This window comes from Salmo trutta, chromosome 28 (genome assembly GCF_901001165.1).
Source record: "Salmo trutta chromosome 28, fSalTru1.1, whole genome shotgun sequence".
In the NCBI taxonomy this organism is placed as follows: domain Eukaryota; kingdom Metazoa; phylum Chordata; class Actinopteri; order Salmoniformes; family Salmonidae; genus Salmo; species Salmo trutta.
The window spans coordinates 26,254,329-26,275,153 of record NC_042984.1 but is presented as its reverse complement, the minus strand read 5'-3'; the positions used below and the strand labels follow the sequence as shown (position 1 = coordinate 26,275,153).

At 43.3% G+C, this 20,825-nt stretch overlaps 1 protein-coding gene across 3 annotated transcripts in view; it reads right to left on the bottom strand.

Moving 5' to 3' along the window:
* LOC115165888 (DENN domain-containing protein 2C) overlaps positions 1 to 20,825 on the bottom strand; it is a 36,884-nt gene that overhangs the window by 10,117 nt on the left and 5,942 nt on the right. Inside the window, exons 2-15 of one of the 3 annotated variants that reach the window (XM_029719349.1) lie at positions 11,968 to 13,378; positions 9,016 to 9,140; positions 8,580 to 8,701; positions 8,313 to 8,462; positions 6,923 to 7,010; positions 6,612 to 6,656; positions 6,110 to 6,297; positions 5,751 to 5,860; positions 5,317 to 5,386; positions 4,901 to 4,978; positions 4,390 to 4,530; positions 3,973 to 4,121; positions 3,512 to 3,689; positions 3,087 to 3,128 (exon numbers count right to left, since the gene is read on the bottom strand). In XM_029719349.1, the coding sequence (XP_029575209.1) occupies positions 3,087 to 3,128; positions 3,512 to 3,689; positions 3,973 to 4,121; positions 4,390 to 4,530; positions 4,901 to 4,978; positions 5,317 to 5,386; positions 5,751 to 5,860; positions 6,110 to 6,297; positions 6,612 to 6,656; positions 6,923 to 7,010; positions 8,313 to 8,462; positions 8,580 to 8,701; positions 9,016 to 9,140; positions 11,968 to 13,130 (2,649 nt within the window). In that variant the 5' untranslated portion in view covers positions 13,131 to 13,378. Of the gene's footprint in view, positions 1 to 3,086; positions 3,129 to 3,511; positions 3,690 to 3,972; positions 4,122 to 4,389; positions 4,531 to 4,900; positions 4,979 to 5,316; positions 5,387 to 5,750; positions 5,861 to 6,109; positions 6,298 to 6,611; positions 6,657 to 6,922; positions 7,011 to 8,312; positions 8,463 to 8,579; positions 8,702 to 9,015; positions 9,141 to 11,967; positions 13,379 to 20,825 lie in introns of those variants that run through there. The other 2 variants (XM_029719350.1, XM_029719352.1) reach the window with 2 other exon arrangements.

Sequence of the window (20,825 nt, the reverse complement as noted above, 5' to 3'; positions counted from 1 at the left end):
TGAGCTGCTCTGACAGCTGGTGCTTAAAGCTAGTGAGGGAGATATGAGTCTCCAGCTTCAGTGATTTTTGCAGTTCGTTCCAGTCATTGGCAGCAGTGAACTGGAAGGAAAGGCGGCCAAAGTAGGAATTGGCTTTGGGGGTGACCAGTGAAATATACCTGCTGGAGCGCGTGCTACGGGTGGGTGCTGCTATGGTGACCAGTGAGCTGAGATAAGGCGGGGCTTTACCTAGCAAAGACTTATAGATGACCTGGAGCCTGTGGGTCTGGCGACGAATATGAAACGAGGGCCAGTGTACAGGTCACAGTGGTGGGTAATGGGTGGGTAGTGTATGGGGCTTTGGTGACAAAACGGATGGCACTGTGATAGACTGCATCCAATTTGTTGAGTAGAGTGTCGGAGGCTATTTTGTAGATGACATCGCTGAAGTCGAGGATCGGTAGGATGGTCAGTTTTACGAGGGTAAGTTTGGCAGCATGAGTGCAGGATGCTTTGTTGTGAAATAGGAAGCCGATTTTAGATTTAATTTTTGATTGGAGATGCATAATGTGAGTCTACAGTCTAGCCAGACACCTAGGTATTTGTAGTTGTCCACATATTCTAAGTCAGAACGATCCAGAGTAGTGATGCTGGACGGGCGGGCAGGTGCGGGCAGCGATCGGTTGAAGATCATGCATTTAGTTTTACTTGCATTTCAGAGCAGTTGGAGGCCACGGAAGGAGAGTTGTATGGCATTGAAGCTCGTCTGGAGGTTAGTTAACACAGTGTCCAAAGAACAGCCAGAAGTATACAGAATGGTGTCGTCATAGAAACTAGCATTCAATATCAGCGGCCCAATAGGATCTCAGTGAGAAACGGAAGCGAAACTCCTTAGCAACTATTACTTACAGTGCATTCATTAAGTATTCAGACCCCTTGACTTTTACCACATTTTGTTTAGTTACAGCCTTGTTCTAAAATTGATTAAATTGTTGTTTTACCCCTCATCCATCATAATGACAAAGCAAAAACAGGTTTACATTTTGTTATAAACTGAAATATCCCATTTACATAAGTATTCAGACCCTTTACTCAGTACTTTTGGCAGTGATTACAGGCTCGAGTTTTCTTGGGTATGATGCTACCAGATTGGCACACCTGTATTTGAGGAGTTTCTCCCATTCTTCTCTGCAGATCCTCTCAAGCTCTGTCAGGTTGGATGGGGAGCGTTGCTGCACACCTATTTTCAGTTCTCTCCAGAGATGTTCGATTGGGTTCAAGTCCGGGCTCTGGCTGAGCAACTCAAGGAAGGACATTCAGAGACTTGTTCCGAAGCCACTCCTGAATTGTCTTGGTTGTGTGCTTAGGGTTGTTGTCCTGTTGGAAGGTGAACCTTCGCCCCAGTCTGAGGTCCTGAGCGCTCTGGAGCAGGTTTTATCAAGGATCTCTCTGTATTTATTCCCTCGATCCTGACTAGTCTCCCAGTCCCTGCCACTGAAAAACATCCCCACAGCATGATGCTGCCACCACCATGCTTCACCCCAGGGACGGTGCCAGGTTTCCTCCAGATGTGACGCTTGGCATTCAGGCCAAATAGTTCAACCTTGGTTTCATCAGACCAGAGAATCTTCTTTCTCATGGTCAGAGTCCTTTAGGTGCATTTTGGCCAACTCCAAGCGGGCTGTCATGTGCCTTTAACTGAGGAGTGGCTTCCATCAGGCCACTCTACCATAAAGGCCTGATTGGTGGAGTGCTGCAGAGATGGTTGTCCTTCTGGAAGGTTCTCCCATCTCCACAGAGGAACTCTATCAGAGTGACCATCGGGTTCTTGGTCACCTCCCTTACCAAGGCTCTTCTCCCCCGATTACTCAGTTTGGCCAGGCTGCCAGCTCTAGGAAGTCTTGGGGGTTCCAAACTTCCATTTAAGAATGATGGAGGCCACGGGATTCTTGGGGACCTTCAATGCTTCAGAAATGTTTTAGTACCCTTCCCCAGATCTGTGCCTCCACAAAATCCTGTCTCGGTGCCCAATGGACAATTCCTTTGACCTCATGGCTTGGTTTGTGCTCTGACATGCACTATCAACTGTGGGACCTTATATAGACAGGTGTGTGCCTTTCCAAATCATGTCCAATCAATTGAATTTACCACAGGTGGACTGCAATAAAGTTGTAGAAACATCAAAGATGATCAATAGAAACAAGATGCACCTGAGCTCAATTTCAAGTCTTATAGCAAAGGGTCTGAATTATGGGGTATTGTGTGTAGATTATAAATGTAATCCATTTTAGAATAAGGCTGTAACGTAACAATGTAGAAAAAGTCAAGGCGTCTGAATACATTCAGAATGCACCGCATAACGCGTTCCTACCCAATTTCCAGATTTCACAGATGGACCACTTAGAAGTTAAATCAAGGGGAAAATTGTTATTTTTCTCACTGATAGAACATAGGCGTTCATCAAATTGACAGGAGTTTCATGATTTATATTTCTGGGGGTGGATAATCCCTTTAATATTCTCACTATATGAAGATGGACTACATCCAAGAGAAATTCAAGCTCTGGCATAGTGTAGTATGATATTAAACTCCCGAGTGGCGCAGCGGTCTAAGGCACTGCATCTCAGTGCTAGAGGCATCACTACAGACCCTGGTTCGATTCCAGGCTGTATCACAACCAGCCGTGATTTGGAGTCCCATAGGGCGGCGCATAATTGGTCCAGCGTCGTCCTGGTTTGGCCGTCATTGTAAATACTAATTTGTTCTTAACTAACTTGCCTCGTTAAATAAAATACCAATAAATACAAATTTAACAATGTCACTTCAAAAGACAATCCCAGGACAAGGACAGAGAGCAGACATGCACAGACAAAGTCTTCCTCATGTCCTAGTCACTTGTCATGTTTTGGAACCACACCCATCCTTCATGAGTTGCTATTAAATACAATTCAGTTGGTAGAGCATGGCACTTGCAACGCCAGGGTTGTGGGTTCGATTCCCGCAGTGGACCACTACAGGCAAAAGTAAAAATAATGTATCCACTCAATAATGTAAGTCGCTCTGGATAAGAGCATCTGCTAAATGACTAAAATGTAAAATGTACACACCTGTTTGACAAACTTGTCTGTGCATAAATCTACAATAAGCACCTAGAATGCAAACAGAGAGAGAACATAGAAAATATCAATTGACAACAGGAAAGCAGGTCAAAGTACTGGGCTTCAAATTAGACATCAGGAACTGTCTACCATTAACTGTTAGTAACTATTTGAAGTTTGATACTCCAGTTATTTGTTAGTCTTACTGTAATTACATTTATAAAACTACCACTAGGTGGCTCAAATACTTTTAAGTCTGATAAACCATTGTGTGCGACAGAACACTAAATAACCCTAACCTTAATCCTTTACCAAGGAACTAATCACTCGTGTACTTCCTCATCAATTCTGATGAAATCGAAAATGTTGTCCTTTGTAGCATGGCCATCTAGTGACTAGCCACTGGGAATCAGATGGTGAGCTTTGTCACTTACCTCCTCTATGGGAAGCTCCAGCAGCTCGGGCAAGCAGGGAGCCAGCGCCCCCATGAGAAAAGGAGTGGGAGAGCAGCTGATGTCCAACATGCTGGCGGGTAGCACAGGTACAAAGGTATGCTGCCATGTGAACGGGTAGAGCAGCGCCAGCGCAGCATGGCCACAACGAGACAGCACACTGAAGAGAGGAGAAAGGGATAAAAATATGTTAAATTCCAGAGAAGAGGCATGTCAAAGATATGGAGTCCATACAGTCTATTCAATACAATTAACTAACTCGGACTACATTATGTACTTATGAAAACTTACACACAGCACTTTTTCACACCGACCAACAGAAGAGCAAAACACACAATACATTCCACCCTGAACCAGTACTCTGCAGTACCTGCCCTCCCACTGTCTCCCAAGTCAAGCTGGAGATGCCAGTGAAGCTGTGTGTACTAGAGGAAACTCATCACCTGAGTTTGTTAGCAATAAAGATGACCCTCCTCTCCAGTAGCAGAGAGGCAAACACCTGCAGGAGTCTCCCAACGCTCAGGCACTGCAGCAGGCTCTCAAAGTCCACGTGCTCCAGCCTCGAGTCCACCGGCCGGCACAGAGTCAGCACCTGACCACACACACACACACACACACACACACACACACACACACACACACACACACACACACACACACACACACACACACACACACACACGGCTATTTCTCTTACAACAGTTGGTTGCTGGGCAGAGACATTGCACATGATTACAGGTGTTGTTGACATAGTGTCCGTAATAAAGAGCTAGGTAGGAACTGTTACTTCTCTTAACATCCTGCAGTAACTCTTTTCCTATAGTCCTAGGGTGACTTCCTCTTAGTTGTGATTATGTTACCTCATTTCCTGAGCCTGGGAGGAAGCTCTTGACTGTGATGGTGCGTCCAGGGGCGGGGAAAGGAGCCTCCATGACGCTACACATGAAGGGGGACACCAGGGCAGGACAGATCTCCCTGCGCCTCTCTACCTCCTCCAAGATCTGAAAACATACCCACCCACACGCACACAAAGACACACCCAGTATAACTCCATAACTACACTCCTAAACACAAAGACTATCCTGATGACAAGTATCAACAAGGGAATACACCAGGACTACATTAAATACTAGCTGCTTTCTTCACCTTTTATTTACACTACAGTCACACCTCTCCCCTCTCACCTGCACCGACTAAAACATTGGGTGGTACATAATAACACATCGTTAAATATATCAATTACCCTTCTCAAAACTCACCCTTCTGATTAGCTTGGGACATTTTTACAGGATTTAGTTTCAACCCTTTTCAATGTGCACAAGCAGGCTAAAATGCATTTTATATGAAGAGTTTAATCAGACTGCCGGTTACCTTAGCAAACAGGTTGAAGCAGCCTAGTCTGCTTACAATACAGTGAACTTCAGGCAGTCGCTTCCCCTTTCCACAGGGCTAAACGGCACAAATCAACACAGAGAAGAGTGTGAAAACCAATCCTGGCATTCAGTGTCAACAATGTTATTGAAAGGCTATATCAACGCTGGCTTTCTGGGGGATAACAGAATTGTGCAATGCATTCAAAAAACACAAGTCTAACATTCATCTACAATTTAACATTCGGACAAAATGTGAAATTCTTTTTAGTTAGGCTTATTGATTCAGAGGTTTTATGGCCTACGACTCAGATGGAGTATATCCCTTAGATGTTGAGTAAGCACTTTACTGCCAAGTTGTCACACGCACAGGCAGACACACACCAAACGTAATGACACACACACACACATACTCACCAGGATCTTACGACAGTAACAAAACCAACGGCTGCCATCCTCTCCCGTCAAGACAAAAGAGAAAGTTTCACTAGAAACAGAAACATAGACAATTTGACAGGGATACACATTGTAGTAGAGTTAAGCAGTGTTCTAGGGCAGACTCCCTGGGAAGAAAACAAAGCATGGAATATGAACTGCAATCATGTTTTTCTTTGTCTGAATCTAGATGTTCAACCTTTCATTTAACATAACTTGCACTTCATTTTCAGATCATATTTAATTCTAGCACAGTGATTATTACAAAACAAAAACTCGCTACTTTTTAAGTTTTGACCTGTTTCAATACATATAGTCAATATTAAAGTGGTTGTTTCAGCCCCCTTATATGAATATCCTTATTGTACTCCACTGCTACATACTGCGACCACAATGTGAATGTGACAGCAGCTTACCTGGGCAGGTCTCCAGATGGCCGCCAGTCCTGAGAGTCTGGGAAGCAAAACTTGGGGATGGCCTTCAGCCGGTCTTCAGCTTCACGGGAGTGACGAGAAGACTTCGCAAACTACACCGTAAAGAAAGGCGAGAATCATTTTATAGACTCATTTTATTTCCTGGCCCGCAAAACAGGAAAAAGTAAAGACAAATACAATGGTAACAAAAAACAAAGGCAACTCAAAACATTCTGCGGTTCCTTTGAGCCCATCCATGGTTTCCCCTATAAAAATGTATTGTATAAGTGGGTTCCTCCACCAAGCTCCGTTGCCCCCCACCTGAAAGAGGTTGGCTTTAATTGATTTCAATTGACAATAACCTTGTTGGGAAACTGTTGCGTGATCTCAGGGGCGTAGGTGTTTCCCGGGGAACTCTTTCTGAGTGACACAACCACAAAGAGCTGGAATAGTTGCTGCTGCTGGAGTTGGATCAGGTCCCTCTCCAGGGTGCGGTAGCCTGGCCTTCGCTTCAGCGTGGACTGGACATAGACTGAGCGTCTCGACCCTCCTAGTGGAGACAGTACATTTTTTATTTTAAATGGTGAATCTAGGGGAACAGGATATTATAGCTTGCTTTGATTAAATGCTAATAAAATGTGAATAGAAAAGATAAAGGCACCCCCCAACAACAAAAAAACACACACAAAAAAAACAGGAAACTAGACAGTGCTTTCCCCATAATTTGGGATTGAAGCTGGATCTACACAACTTTAGTAGAAAGCGTGGGACATTAACTGATCTCAACATTCTAAAAACGTCTGCCAAACATTGATTTTGGAGTGGACTTTTTTGACAAGAAGAAGGTCAATCCTATAATAGTACCATTAGTGTTGTCCTCTGGGTCACTCTCAGTTCCACTGGTCTCCTCTGTTCAGAACGGAAGAGAGAGAGCGTGCAAGAGAAAATGATAGAGCGACAGAGCGCAACAGACAGAGACACACACAGACAGAGATCGAGAGACAGAGACAGAGTAATAAAGGGATGAAAAAAATAGACATTATAGGAGATAGAGTGTCTTTGTATTGTATTTGTACCAGTGACGGGATGTAACGTATCTCATGAATTGCTGGATATTTACAGAGAGCAGTTCATCTTCATCTTGTAGACATGTTCGAGGGTAATAACAGTCATACCTCGAGCTGAACCGCCTTGTGCCTGGCTCTTCACTCTCTTTCTCCCTCGCTTGGCGTCAAAGATCACATGAATCTTATTGACATACTGCTTCAGAGAAACCACACACAAACAAACACGTACACAAAGATATACACTGAACAAAAATATAAAACGCAACATGTAAAGTGTTGGTGCCATGTTTTATGAGCAAAATATATATATTTTTAAATGCCCCAAATTTTGCACACGCCCAAAAAGCTAATTTCTCAAAAATGTTGTGCAAAAATTTGTTTACATCCCTGTTAGTGAGCATTTCTCCTTTGCCAAGATAATCCATCCACCTGACAGGTGTGGAATATCAAGAAGCTGATTAAACTGCATGATCATTACACAGGTGCACCTTGTGCTGGGGACAATAAAAGACCACTTCAAAATGTGCAGTTTTGTCACACAACACAATGCCAGATGTTTCAAGTTTTGAGAGAGCATGCAATTGGCATGCTGACTGCAGGAATGTCCACCAGAACTGTTGCCAGAGAGTTGAATGTTAATTTCTCTACCATAAGCTGCAGTACGTCCAACCGACCTCACAACAGCAGACCAGGTTTAACGAGGCCAGCCCAGGACCCCCTTCACTTGCAGGGTCGTCTGAGAGGGGGTGGGTGGATGGGGGGGGCTGAGGAGTATTTCTGTCTGAAATAAAGCCCTTTTGAGGGGAAAAACTGATTCTGATTGCCTGGGCCTGGCTCCGCAGTGAGTGGGCCTGGCTGCCAAATGGGTGGGCCTACACCCTCCAAGGCCCACCCATGGCTGCACCCCTGCCCAGTCATGTGGGAAATACATAGATTAGGGCCTAATTCATTTATTTCAATTGACTGATTTTCTTATAATGAACTGTAACTCAGTAAAATCTTTGAAATTGTTGCATGTTGCATTTATATTTTTGTTCAGTATATTTATCTGATACAAATAAATCACATTCATGTGACATATCATCACATTGTTGTTGACATACATGTGATCTGGCCACAAACTTTTCTGAAAAGTTAGCAAATCAATAAATGTAATTCAAGCACAACTTCCTTGTTGCACTGAAAAAACGTTTCCTAATGGGTACCTGTTTGGACTGGATAGGGCCATCAGTCAAGTTTCAACTTGAGCAGCGGAATGAGTGACCTGGATCCAGAGCCAAGCATACAGGAAGCTCAGATTTATCTCCAAATGGACAACAGATTGTAGGCCTAACACTAGCTTGGCTTCTCTATGTGTAATCTTGCAAACAGACCAATACCACTAACATTGTAGGCTGCTATTCCCACTCAAAATTACAAAATAAAATAACTAATAGTTTGCGGTAAATACAATTTCCACTGTGTATAAAATGCTTATGAAATACTTGTGTGTGTTTACCTGAGGCAGTCTGTATGTTTTGTGGGTGGTTGTGGGTCGCTTGGGAAAGGCAGTTCTGTGGGGGGCTTCAGTAGGGGAGGTAGGGGTGGGTGGTGTCGCTGTCAGTGTTTCCTTCCTCTCCACCCGCAACTTGAGAGGCTTGGGAGGGAGCTGAGACACAGAATACAAGGGGACTGGGTTAATTAAAGATTAAAGCATGTTTGTTTTTTCATATCATACTGGGCTCAATTGAAATCTAATATCCTGTGAATCAGTTTCCATTAATACCTTTGGGGTGCAAGGGCTCTCTCTCTGTGCCATGTTCCAGGGTCGGGGACGCCTGATGGGGAGACACATAGTAGGAGACAGCTTGACATCCTCATATGGGTTGTCTCTGGTCAAGGGTCCAGCTGGCCAGGGTCAAAGGTGAGGGAGACAGATGACATACACAGTATAATACACTAATAGTCCATGTTTAAGTCCGAATGGTCTTAAATGGCTGCCTTTATTTCTCTCCTTCCACGTCCACCACTGATCTAATAAGGACTTGATATGTGACAATATGGAGAAAAATCTATATACCAGCCTTTTCTTTATCAGTGGTTACGACGATGGGAAGTAAGACAAGGAAAGAATTGGTTCCTAAATGTTCCTAAGATTGTAAGATGACTCAGGCTGCCTAAGTGGAGTGTCTTTTTTCACTTTGTGTCAGAGGTGAACTCACAGATAATGTCCTCATAAATGTTGTCGTCAGAGAAGGCGTGGAACAGGCCGGAGCGCCTGGCCCCACTTCCCAGTGTACCCTGCTGCGCTGTCAACTGCACCACGTCCTCAAACTCAAAGGACTTCCTGTAAAAACGGAGGGAGAGAGGGGGATGTGAGACAGGGGCCACTGTCGCCCTAAACACAGTCTGCATCGTGATGTTCAATGTTTTATCCTCTTACGTTCAGCCAAAGGGCCTCGGTATTGGAGGGGTTTTCACAAGTTGATAGTGAAGATGATCAAATGAAATTGTATTGGTCACATACACATATTTAGCAGATGTTATTGCGGAATGTAGTGAAATGCTTGTGTTCCTAGCTCCAACAGTGAAGTAGTATCTAACAATTCACAACAATACACACAAATCTAAAATAATGTAACTAAGAAATATATAAATATTAGGACACGCAATGTCAGACTGGGATTGAGTAAAATACAGTATATACATAAGAAATTAGTAAAACAGTATGTAAACATTATTAAATTGATTCCGTGTCTATATACATAGGGCAGCAGCCTCTAAGGTGCAGGGTTGAATAACCGGTTGGTAGCCGGCTAGTGATGGTGATAAAGACCGTAGGAGGGAGAGTCAGGGAGAAAAAAAAAGGGTGTAAAATAGAAGCACGGAGAGCTTAAAGAAAAATAAATTCAACATGTGGCTAAGGGTTAAGGTCAATACGGAGAGTGTGAGCAAGAGAGAGAGCAGGAAAGAGAGATACAAGAGTAAGCCTAATAGAAAGCAATTTGGATGGTTATGCTAAAGACGCATGGGGAATTCCATACAAGATTGGCCCAAAGATATGTATGATGTTTTGGATCTTCCTGGAATTAAATCAATAGAAAAGGTCCTTAGGGGGTAGGTTTTTGGCATACCATTGAAGTCTGTATCCAAAATGATTATTGAGAAACATTTACCCAGCCTTCTTTAAAACCTGTTGAGGACAGACGTTCTGCTAGCGGAACGCCTCGCCAATATCCAATGGTAGAGCATGGAGCGAAATACAAAAAACCTCAAAAATGCTATAACTTCAATTTCTCAAACATATGACTATTTTATACCATTTGAAAGATAAGACTCTCGTTAATCCAACCATATTGTCCGATTTCAAAAAGGCTTTACAGCGAAAGCAAAACATTAGATTATGTTAGGAGAGTACCCAGCCAAAAATAATCACACAGCCATTTTCAAAGCAAGCATATATGTCACAAAAAACCAAAACACAGCTAAATGCAGCACTAACCTTTGATGATCTTCATCAGATGACACTCCTAGGACATTATGTTATACAATACATACATGTTTTGTTCAATCAAGTTCATATTTATATGAAAAAACAGCTTTTTACATTAGCATGTGATGTTCAGAAATCATATTCCCACCGAAAACTTCCGGTGAATTTACTAAATTACTCATGATAAACGTTGACAAAATACATAAATTATTTTAAGAATTATAGATACAGAACTCCTTTATGCAATCGCTATGTCAGATTTTAAAATAGCTTTTCGGCGAAAGCACATTTTGCAATATTCTGAGTACATAGCTCAGCCATCAGGGCTAGCTATTTTGACACCCGCCAAGTTCGGAGCTCACTAAACTCAGAATTAGTATTAGAAAAATGTTATTACCTTTGCTGTTCTTTGTCAGAATGCACTCCCAGGACTGCTACGACACAACAAATGTTGTTTTTGTTCCAAATAATCCATAGTTATGTCCAAATACCCCTGTTTTGTTCGTGCGTTCAGGTCACTATCCAAAGGGTAACGCGCGAGCGCATTTCCAGACCAAAAAATTCAAAATGTTCCATTACCGTACTTAGAAGCATGTCAAACGCTGTTTAAAATCAATTTTTATGCTATTTTTCTCGTAAAATAGCGATAATATTCCAACCGGACAATGTTGTATTCATTCAAAGAGGAAAATAAAAAATGGCGTGATCTCGTGAACGCGCATCTCCAATCGCTTTGTCACCAGGCAGTCCACTGACAAACTGAGCTGCTATTATCTGCCCAGAGACAGGAGACGCCTCAATCCGGTTTCTGAAGGCTTTAGAGAGCCAATGGAAGCATTAGAAAGTGTCATGTAACAGCTCAGATACTGTAGTTTCGATAGAGATGCAAAAGAAGGACTACAAATTCGCAGACAGGCCACTTCCTGCTTGGAATCTTCTCAGGTTTTTGCCTGCCATATGAGTTCTGTTATACTCACAGACACCATTCAAACAGTTTTAGAAACTTTAGAGTGTTTTCTATCCAAATCTACTAATTATATGCATGTTCTAGTTTCTGGGCAAGAGTAGTAACCAGATTAAATCGGGTACGTTTTTTTTCATCCGGCCGTGAAAATACTGCCCCCTATCCACAACAGGTTTTAAGATACTACAACGATAAATCAGTAGATGCTACAAAGCCAGTATTGGTGTCCTTTGAAACCTTACTGTGTGTTCATATGGAATTGACCTCATAGAGAATACAAACTGATAGAAAAATTAGGAGACTACATTAGTGGAATTCAATGTGAGAGCTGGTGTGTGTGTCAAAACAAACGTGACCGCTGGACAGTTGGCTGTTCTGGAAGTAGGCCATATCCAGACAATAGTCTGCAATGCTGCCAAAGACTGTGTCATCACACATGGAGGCAGACCAAATGCTAGACTGACCCTTCTCTCACTCAAACTTTGCCTCTAAAACTTAACATAAAACAATTTACAACTAAGGACACTGTATGAGAGCGCAATAGCTCAGGACAGAGAAAGACTTTCACCAAATAATTGTTAACATGTTTTTGTATAACAAACAACCAGATTTTCCCTTGACTAAATCCATTGCAAAAGTAAAATGCCAAAAATGTTCTGTTTTAAAATGGTAAACCAAACCTTCTCTATACTAGAGGTGTCAGTATCATGAACTTACCTGTTCTTTCTGTGTCTGGAAAACCCATTGCCACAGCTGACAGGACACAGGGGTGCTGGGAAGCTAGGTGTTTGGGCTATGCCACTGCACTTGGTGTTGGATTGGTTGGCAGATGGAATGCTGCTGTCCCATTGGACCCAGTTTGCTGGGATGCTGTCCGCTCCCCGATACTGAAATGTCCGTTGTGGTTTTGGTGGAGGGCGAGTCGCTGGACCCACAACACTCTGAGGCTCTGCTGAGGTATTTCTTCCCTTCTCCCAGAACAACACATCTCCTTCCAGCCTCCGCCAGAAGCCCCTTGAGGTATAGAAATTCCCTGGTGGCAGGCTCTCTCCATGGTCATCCACTGACAGACATAGGGGTTTGGTCCACTTAACTTCCAACACATTACCCACCTTCAGTTCACCATTGGTGGGGATGATCCTTTCTACTTGGAAGATGTTTGTAGTGTCTGTTGTAAGAGTTTGCGAAGGCGCTGTGAATGGCTTGGACACTGGTATTGTGGTTGAAGTCTTACTGAAACAGGAGTGATTCTGAGGGGCATCCGACTTTCTGCCAATGCCCTCGTGTCCGCCCCGTGCTTGTAGGTTTTCCCTGAAATCCAAACCCAGGCTTCTGGCTTTAGAGAGGTTGGCTTTGCCGTGAGGTCCACCTCTCAAACTGTCGCTACATACTCCGTTACCCAGGACATCCCCTGAAAGAGATCGGGATACAACTGGTGCATGCGCTTTGACCCTATCGGCTTGCCCATCACTGTTTGGTTGACAGAGGCCTTCCCACTGGGAAATCTTCTGCCTGATGTTGAGGCCTGGCCTCGCTAGGTCCTGGGTTAGAGGCTTCCCTGAGGAGGGGGCCTGCCAGGCCAGAGTAGGTCTCGATGGGTCCTGGGTTAGAGGCTCCCCAGAGGAGGGGGCCTGCCAGGCTACAGTAGGCCTCCCTGGGTCCTGGGTTAGAGGCTTCCCTGAGGAGGGGGCCTGCCAGGCCACAGTAGGCCTCCCTAGGTCCTGGGTTAGAGGCTTCCCTGAGGAGGGGGCCTGCCAGGCCACAGTAGGCCTCCCCGGGTCCTGGGTTAGAGACTTCACTGAGGATGGGGCCTGCCAAGCCACAGTAGCCCGGCCCCGTCCCCCTCCACCTTTCCCCTGCTCTATGCCCAGAGCCAGCATGGTGAGAGGGGGCACACTGCCAGCTCACCCTCACTGCATAGTTGGTGGAGACATGAGGACCATCCCGGTGTATAGACACACTGTTAAAAACAGTGAGTCTGTCCTACAACTGGTTTAACCACAGTAGCCTATGGAAAGCAAGGAGATCCACAGGGGTCTTCTATAGTTTCCTTTTTACTTTTAAACCCCTCTTCCGTTAAACAGGGTCGGTGACTGCTCTTTTCCCTCTTCTCCTCATAAAGAAGGACCTGCAAAGCAAAGGACACAAAAGTTATTACTCATCCATCAGCACTTCAAAACAAGTCAAGACAACATTCTGAAGAGAAAGCAGTATCTATTGAGGATGATGACACTATTACAGTGCCTTCAGAAAGTATTCATACCACTTAACTTATTCCACTTTGTTGTGTTACAGCCCAAATTGAAAATGGATTTCAAAAAAATAATAATCTCACCCACCTACACACAATATCCCATAATGACAAAGTAAAAACATGTATTTAGAAATTTGTGCAAATTTATTGAAAATCAAATACAGAAAAGCTCATTTACATAAGTATTCACACCCGAGTCAATACTTTGGAGAAGCACCTGTGGAGCCAATTTCAGATTTGGAATGTCTGTATTAGCTTTGCTGGACGTGGGGATTTTATCCCATTCTTCCTTGCATATTTTCTCAAGCTCTGTTAAATTAAATGGGGAGTGGTGGAGAACAGCAATCATCAAGTCTTTCCACAGATTTAACGGCATACAAGTCTGCATCACTTCTAATCCCCCATATATTTTTTTGCAAATATATACAGTACCGGTCAAAATGTTTAGAACACCTACTCATTCAAGGGTTTGTAGAATAATATAGATGACATCAAAACTATGAAATAACACATATGGAATCATGTAGTAACCAAAAAAAGTCTTAAACACAAAATATATTTTATATTTGAGATTCTTCAAATAGCCACCCTTTGCCTTGATGACAGCTTCGCACACTCTTGGCATTCTCTCAACCAGCTTCATGAGGTAGTCACCTGGAATGCATTTCAATTAACAGTTGTACCTTCTTAAAATGTTAATTTGTGGAATTTTGTCCTTCTTAATGTGTTGGAGCCAATCAGTTGTTATGTGACAAGGTAGTGGTGGTATACAGAAGATAGCCCTATTTGGTAAAAGACGAAGTCCATATTATGATAAGAACAGTTCAAATAAGCAAAGAGAAACGACAGTCCGTCATTACTTTAAGACATGAAGGTCAGTCAATACAGAACATTTCAAGAACTTTGAATGTTTCTTCAAGTGCAGTCGCAAAAACCATCAAGCGCTATGATGAAACTGTCTCTCATGAGAACCGCCACAGGAATGGAAGACCCAGAGTTACCTCTGCAGAAGATAAGTTCATTCGTTTCCAGCGTCAGAAATTGCATCCCAACTAAATGCTTCAGAGTTCAAGTAACAGACACATGTCAACATCAACTGTTAAGAGAAGACTGTGTGAATCAGGCCTTCATGGTTGAATTGCTGCAAAGAAACCACTACTAAAGAACACCAATAAGAAGAAGAAGAGACTTGCTTGGGCCAAGAAACACAGGCAATGGACATTAGACTGGTGGAAATTTTTCCTCTGGTCTGGAGTCCAAATGTGAGATTTTTGGTTCCAACTGCTGTGTCTGTGAGACGCGGTGTGGGTGAATGGATAATCTCCGCATTTGTATTTCCCACCGTAAAGCATGGAGGGGGAGGTGTTACGGTGTGGGGGTGCTTTACTGGTCACACTGCTGTGATTTATTTAGAATTCAAGGCACACTTAACCAGCATGGCTACCACAAAATTCTGCAGCGATACACCATCCCATCTGGTTTTGGCTTAGTGGAACTATCATTTGTTTTTCAACAGGACAATGAACCAACACACCTCCAGGCTGTGTAAGGGCTATTTTTCCAAGAAGGAGAGGGATGGAGTGCTGCATCATTAGATGACCTGGCCTCCACAATCCCCAAACCACAACCCAATTGAGATGGTTTGGGATGAGTCGGACCGCAGAGTGAAGGAAAAGCAGCCAACAAGTGCCCAGCATATGTGGGAACTCCTTCAAGACTGTTGGAAAAGCATTTAATCTGAAGCTGGTTGAGAGAATGCCAAGAGTGTTTAAAGCTGTCATCAAGGCAAAGGGTGGCTATTTGAAGAATCTCAAATATAAAATATATTTTGATTTGTTTAACACTTTTTGGTTTACTACATGATTCCATGTGTTTTGATGTCTTCACTATTATTCTACAATTTAAAAACTCTGACGAAGGCCGTGAGGCCGATACGTAAAGCTTATTAAAGAGCAGTGATACTATCAAGAGCAGTGTGTGGGTTTCTTCTTTTTTCTCATCTTATTCATCTGTCACCATGCACCTGCAACAAAGATAGCTCAGATGTGCGAGTGCCTTTTGAATGTAGAAAGTAGTAAAATTAAAGAAAAACCCTTGAATGAGTAGGTGTTCTAAAACTTTTGACTGGTAGTGAGTGAGTGAGTGAGTGAGTGAGTGAGTGAGTGAGTGAGTGAGTGAGTGAGTGAGTGAGTGAGTGAGTGAGTGAGTGTACAATCGTGGCCAAAAGTTTTGAGAATGGCACAAATATTAATTTTCACAAAGTCTGCTGCCTCAGTTTGTATGATGCCAATTTGCATATACTCCAGAATGTTATGAAGAGTGATCAGATGAATTGCAATTAATTGCAAAGTGCCTCTTGCCATGCAAATGAACTGAATCCCCCAAAAACATTTCCACTGCATTTCAGCCCTGCCACAAAAGGACCAGCTGACATGTCAGTGATTCTCTCGTTAACACAGGTGTGAGTGTTGACGAGGACAAGGCTAAAGATCACTCTGTCATGCTGATTGAGTTTGAATAACAGACTGGAAGCTTCAAAAGGAGGGTGGTGCTTGTAATCATTGTTCTTCCTCTGTCAACCATGGTTACCTGCAAGGACACGTGCCGTCATCTTTGCTTTGCACAAAAAGGGCTTCACAGGCAAGGATATTGCTGCCAGTAAGATTGCACCTAAATCAACCATTTATCGGATCATCAAGAACTTCAAGGAGAGGGGTTCAATTGTTGTGAAGAAGGCTCCAGGGCGCCCAAGAAAGTCCAGCAAGCGCCAGGACCCTCTCCTAAAGTTGATTCAGCTGCGGGATCGGGGCACCACCAGTACAGAGCTTGCTCAGGAATGGCAGCAGGCAGGTGTGAGTGCATCTGCACGCACAGTGAGGCAAATACTTTTGGAGGATGGCCTGGTGTCAAGAAGGGCAGCAAAGAAGCCACTTCTCTCCAGGAAAAACATCAGGGACAGACTGATATTCTGCAAAAGGTACAGAGCTTGGACTGCTGAGGACTGGGGTAAAGTCATTTTCTCTGATGAATCCCCTTTCCGATTGTTTGAGGCATCCGGAAAAAAGCTTGTCCGGAGAAGACAAGGTGAGCGCTACCATCAGTCCTGTGTCATGCCAACAGTAAAGCATCCTGAGACCATTCACGTGTGGGGTGGCTTCTCAGCCAAAGGAGTGGGCTCACTCACAATTTTGCTTTAGAACACAGCCATGAATTAAGAATGGTACCAACACATCCTCCGAGAGCAACTTCTCCCAACCATCCAGGAACAGTTTGGTGATGAACAATGCCTTTTCCAACATGATGGAGCACCTTGCCATAAGGCAAAAGTGATAACTAAGTGGCTTGGGGAACAAAACATCAATGGCCAGGAAACTCCCCAGACCTTAATCCCATTGAGAACTTGTGGTCAATCCTCAAGAGGCGGGTGGACAAACAAAAACCCACAAATTCCAAGCATTGATTATGCAAGAATGGGCTGCGTTCAGTCAGGATGTGGCCCAGACGTTAATTCACAGCATGCCAGGGTGGATTGCAGAGGTCTTGAAAAAGAAGGGTCAACACTGCAAATATTGACTCTGCATCAAATTCATGTAATTGTCAATAAAAGCCTTTGACACTTATGAAATGCTTGTAATTATACTTCAGTATTCCATAGTAACATCTGACAAAAATATCTAAAGACACTGAAGCAGCAAACTTTGTGGAAATTAATATTTGTGTCATTCTCAAAACTTTCGGCCACAACTGTATGTATGTATGTATGTATGTAGAGTTGAAGTCAGAAGTTTACATACAGTTAGGTTGGAGTCATTAAAACTCGTTTTCCAACCACTCAACACATTTCTTGTTAACACACTAGTTTTGGCAAGTTGGTTAGGACATCTACTTTGGCATGACACAAGTAATTCTTCCAACAATTGTTTAAAGACAGATTATTTCACTGTATCACAATTCCAGTGGGTCAGAGATTTACATACACTAAGTTGACTGTTATTTAAACAGCTTGAGAAAATTCTAGAAAATGATGTCATGGCTTTAGAAGCTTCTGTTAGGCTAATTGACATAATTTGAGTCAATTGGAGGTGTACATGTGGACCAAGGACTACCATCAAACTCAGTGCCTCTTCGCTTGAAATACATCCACAGGTACACCTCCAATTGACTCAAATGATGTCAATTAGCCTAACAGAAGCTTCTAAAGCCATGACATCATTTTCTGGAATTTTCTCAAGCTGTTTAAAGGCACAGTCAAAAGAAATCAGCCAAGACCTCAGAAAAAAAATTGCAGACCTCCACAAGTCTGATTCATCCTTGGGAGCAATTTCCAAACGCCTGAAGGTACCACGTTCATCTGTACAAACAATAGTACGCAAGTATAAACACCATGGGACCACGCAGCCATCATACCGCTCAGGAAGGAGACGCGTTCTGTCTCCTAGAGATGAACGTACTTTGGTGTGAAATGTGCAAATCAATCGCAGAACAACAGCAAAGGACCTTGTGAAGATGCTGGAGGAAACAGGTACAAAAGTATATATATCCACAGTAAAACGAGTCCTATAATCGACATAACCTGAAAGGCCGCTCAGCAAGGAAGAAGCCACTGCTCCAAAACCGCCATAAAAAAGCCAGACTACGGTTTGCAACTGCACATGGGGACAAAGATCATACTTCTTGGATAAATGTCCTCTGGTCTGATGAAACAAAAATAGAACTGTTTGGCCATAATGACCATCATTATGTTTGGAGTAAAAAGGGGGAGGCTTGCAAGCCGAAGAACACGGGGGTGGCAGCATCCTGTTGTGGGGGTGCTTTGCTGCATGAGGGACTGGTGCACTTCACAAAATAGATGGCATCATGAGGAAGGAAAATTATGTGGATATATTGAAGGAACATCTAAAGACATCAGTCAGGAAGTTAAAGCTTGGTCGCAAATGGGTCTTCCAAATGGACAATGACCCCAAGTATACTTCCAAAGTTGTGTCAAAATGGCTTAAGGACAACAAAGTCAGGGTATTGGAGTGGTCATCACAAAGCCCTGACCTCAATACTATAGAAAATTTGTGGGCAGAACTGAAAAATTGTGTGCGAGCAAGGAGGCCTACAAACCTGACTCAGTTACACCAGCTCTGTCAGGAGGATATGGGCCAAAATTCACCCAACTTATTGTGGGAAGCTTGTGGAAGGCTACCCAAAACGTTTGACCCAAGTTAAACAATTTAAAGGCAATGCTACCAAATACAAATTGAGAGTATGTAAACTTCTGACCCACTGGGAATGTGATGAAATAAATAAAAAGCTGAAATAAATCATTCTCTACTATTATTTCAGACATTTCAGATTCTTAAAATAAAGTGGTGATCCTAACTGACCTAAGACAGGGAATTTTTACTAGGATTAAATGTCAGGAATTGTGAAAAACTTAGTTTCAATGTATTTGGCTAAGGTGTATGTAAACTTCTGACTTCAACTGTATGTATGTATGTATGTATGTATGTATGTATGTATGTATGTATGTATGTATGTATGTATGTATGTATGTATGTATGTATGTACGTAAACTCAGCAAAAAAATACCTGTCCCTTTTTCAGGACTGTGTCTTTCAAAGATAATTCGTAAAAATCCAAATTACTTCACAAATCGTCATTGTAAAGGGTTTAAACTCTGTTCCCCATGCTTGTTCAATGACCCATAAACAATTAATGAACATGCACCTGTGGAACGGTCGCTAAGACACAGATTACAGACGGTAGGCAATTAAGGTCACAGTTATGATAACTTCGGACACTAAAGAGGCTTTTCTACTGACTCTGAAAAATACCAAAAGAAAGATGCCCAGGGTCCCTGTTCATCTGCGAGAACGTGCCTTAGGCATGCTGCAAGGAGGCATGAGGACTGCAGATGTGGCCAGGGAAATAAATTGCAATGTCCATACTGTGAGACGCCTAAGACAGTGCTACAGGGAGACAGAACGGACAGCTGATCGTCCTCGCAGTGGCAGACCACGTGTAACACCTGCACAGGATCGGTACATCCGAACATCACACCTGCGGGACAGGTACAGGATGGCAACAACAACTGCCCGAATTACACCAGGAACGCACACTCTCTCCATCAGTGCTCAGACTGTCCACAATCGGCTGAGAGAGGCTGGACTGAGGGCTTGTAGGCTTGTTGTAAGGCAGGTCCTCACCAGACATCACCGGCAACAACGTCACCTATGGGCACAAACCCGTCACTGGACCAGACAGGACTGGCAAAAAGTGGTCTTCACTGACGAGTCGCGGTTTTGTCTCACCAGGGGTGATGGTCGGATTCCCGTTTATCGTCGAAGGAATAAGCATTACAACGAGGCCTGTACTCTGGAGCAGAATCGATTTGGAGGTGGAGGGTCCATCACGGTCTGGGGCGGTGTGTCACAGGGTCATTGGACTGAGCTTGTTGTCATTGCAGGCAATCTCAACGCTGTGCGTTACAGGGAAGACATCCTCCTCTCTCATGTGATACCCTTCCTGCAGGCTCATCCTGACATGACTCTCCAGCATGACAATGCCACCTGCCATACTGCTCATTCTATGCGTGATTTCCTGCAAGACAGGAATGTCAGTGTTCTGCCATGGCCAGCAAAGAGCCCGGATCTCAAGCCCATTGAGCACGTTTGGGACCTGTCGGATCGGAGGGTGAGGGCTTCCCCCCAGAAATGTCCGGAAACTTGCAGGTGCCTTGGTGGAAGAGTGGGGTAACATCTCACAGCAAGAACTGACAAATCTGGTGCAGTCTATGAGGAGGAGATGCACTGCAGTACTTAATGCAGCTGGTGGCCACACCAGATACTGACTGCAACTTTTGATTTGGACCCCCCCTTTGTTCAGGGACACATTATTCAATTTCTGTTAGTCACATGTCTGTGGAACTTGTTCAGTTTATGTCTTAGTTGTTGAATCTTATGTTCAAACAAATATTTACACATGTTAAGTTTGCTAAAAATAAACGCAGTTGACAGTGAGAGGACGTTTCTTTTTTTGCTGAGTGTATGTATATATATATATATATATATAAAAATTATAGAGAGAGAGAGATGTATTTGCAACTAATATACACTGCTCAAAAAAAATAAAGGGAACACTTAAACAACACAATGTAACTCCAAGTCAATCACACTTCTGTGAAATCAAACTGTCCACTTAGGAAGCAACACTGATTGACAACAAATTTCACATGCTGTTGTGCAAATGGAATAGACAACAGGTGGAAATTCTAGGCAATTAGCAAGACACCCCCAATAAAGGAGTGGTTCTGCAGGTGGGGACCACAGACCAC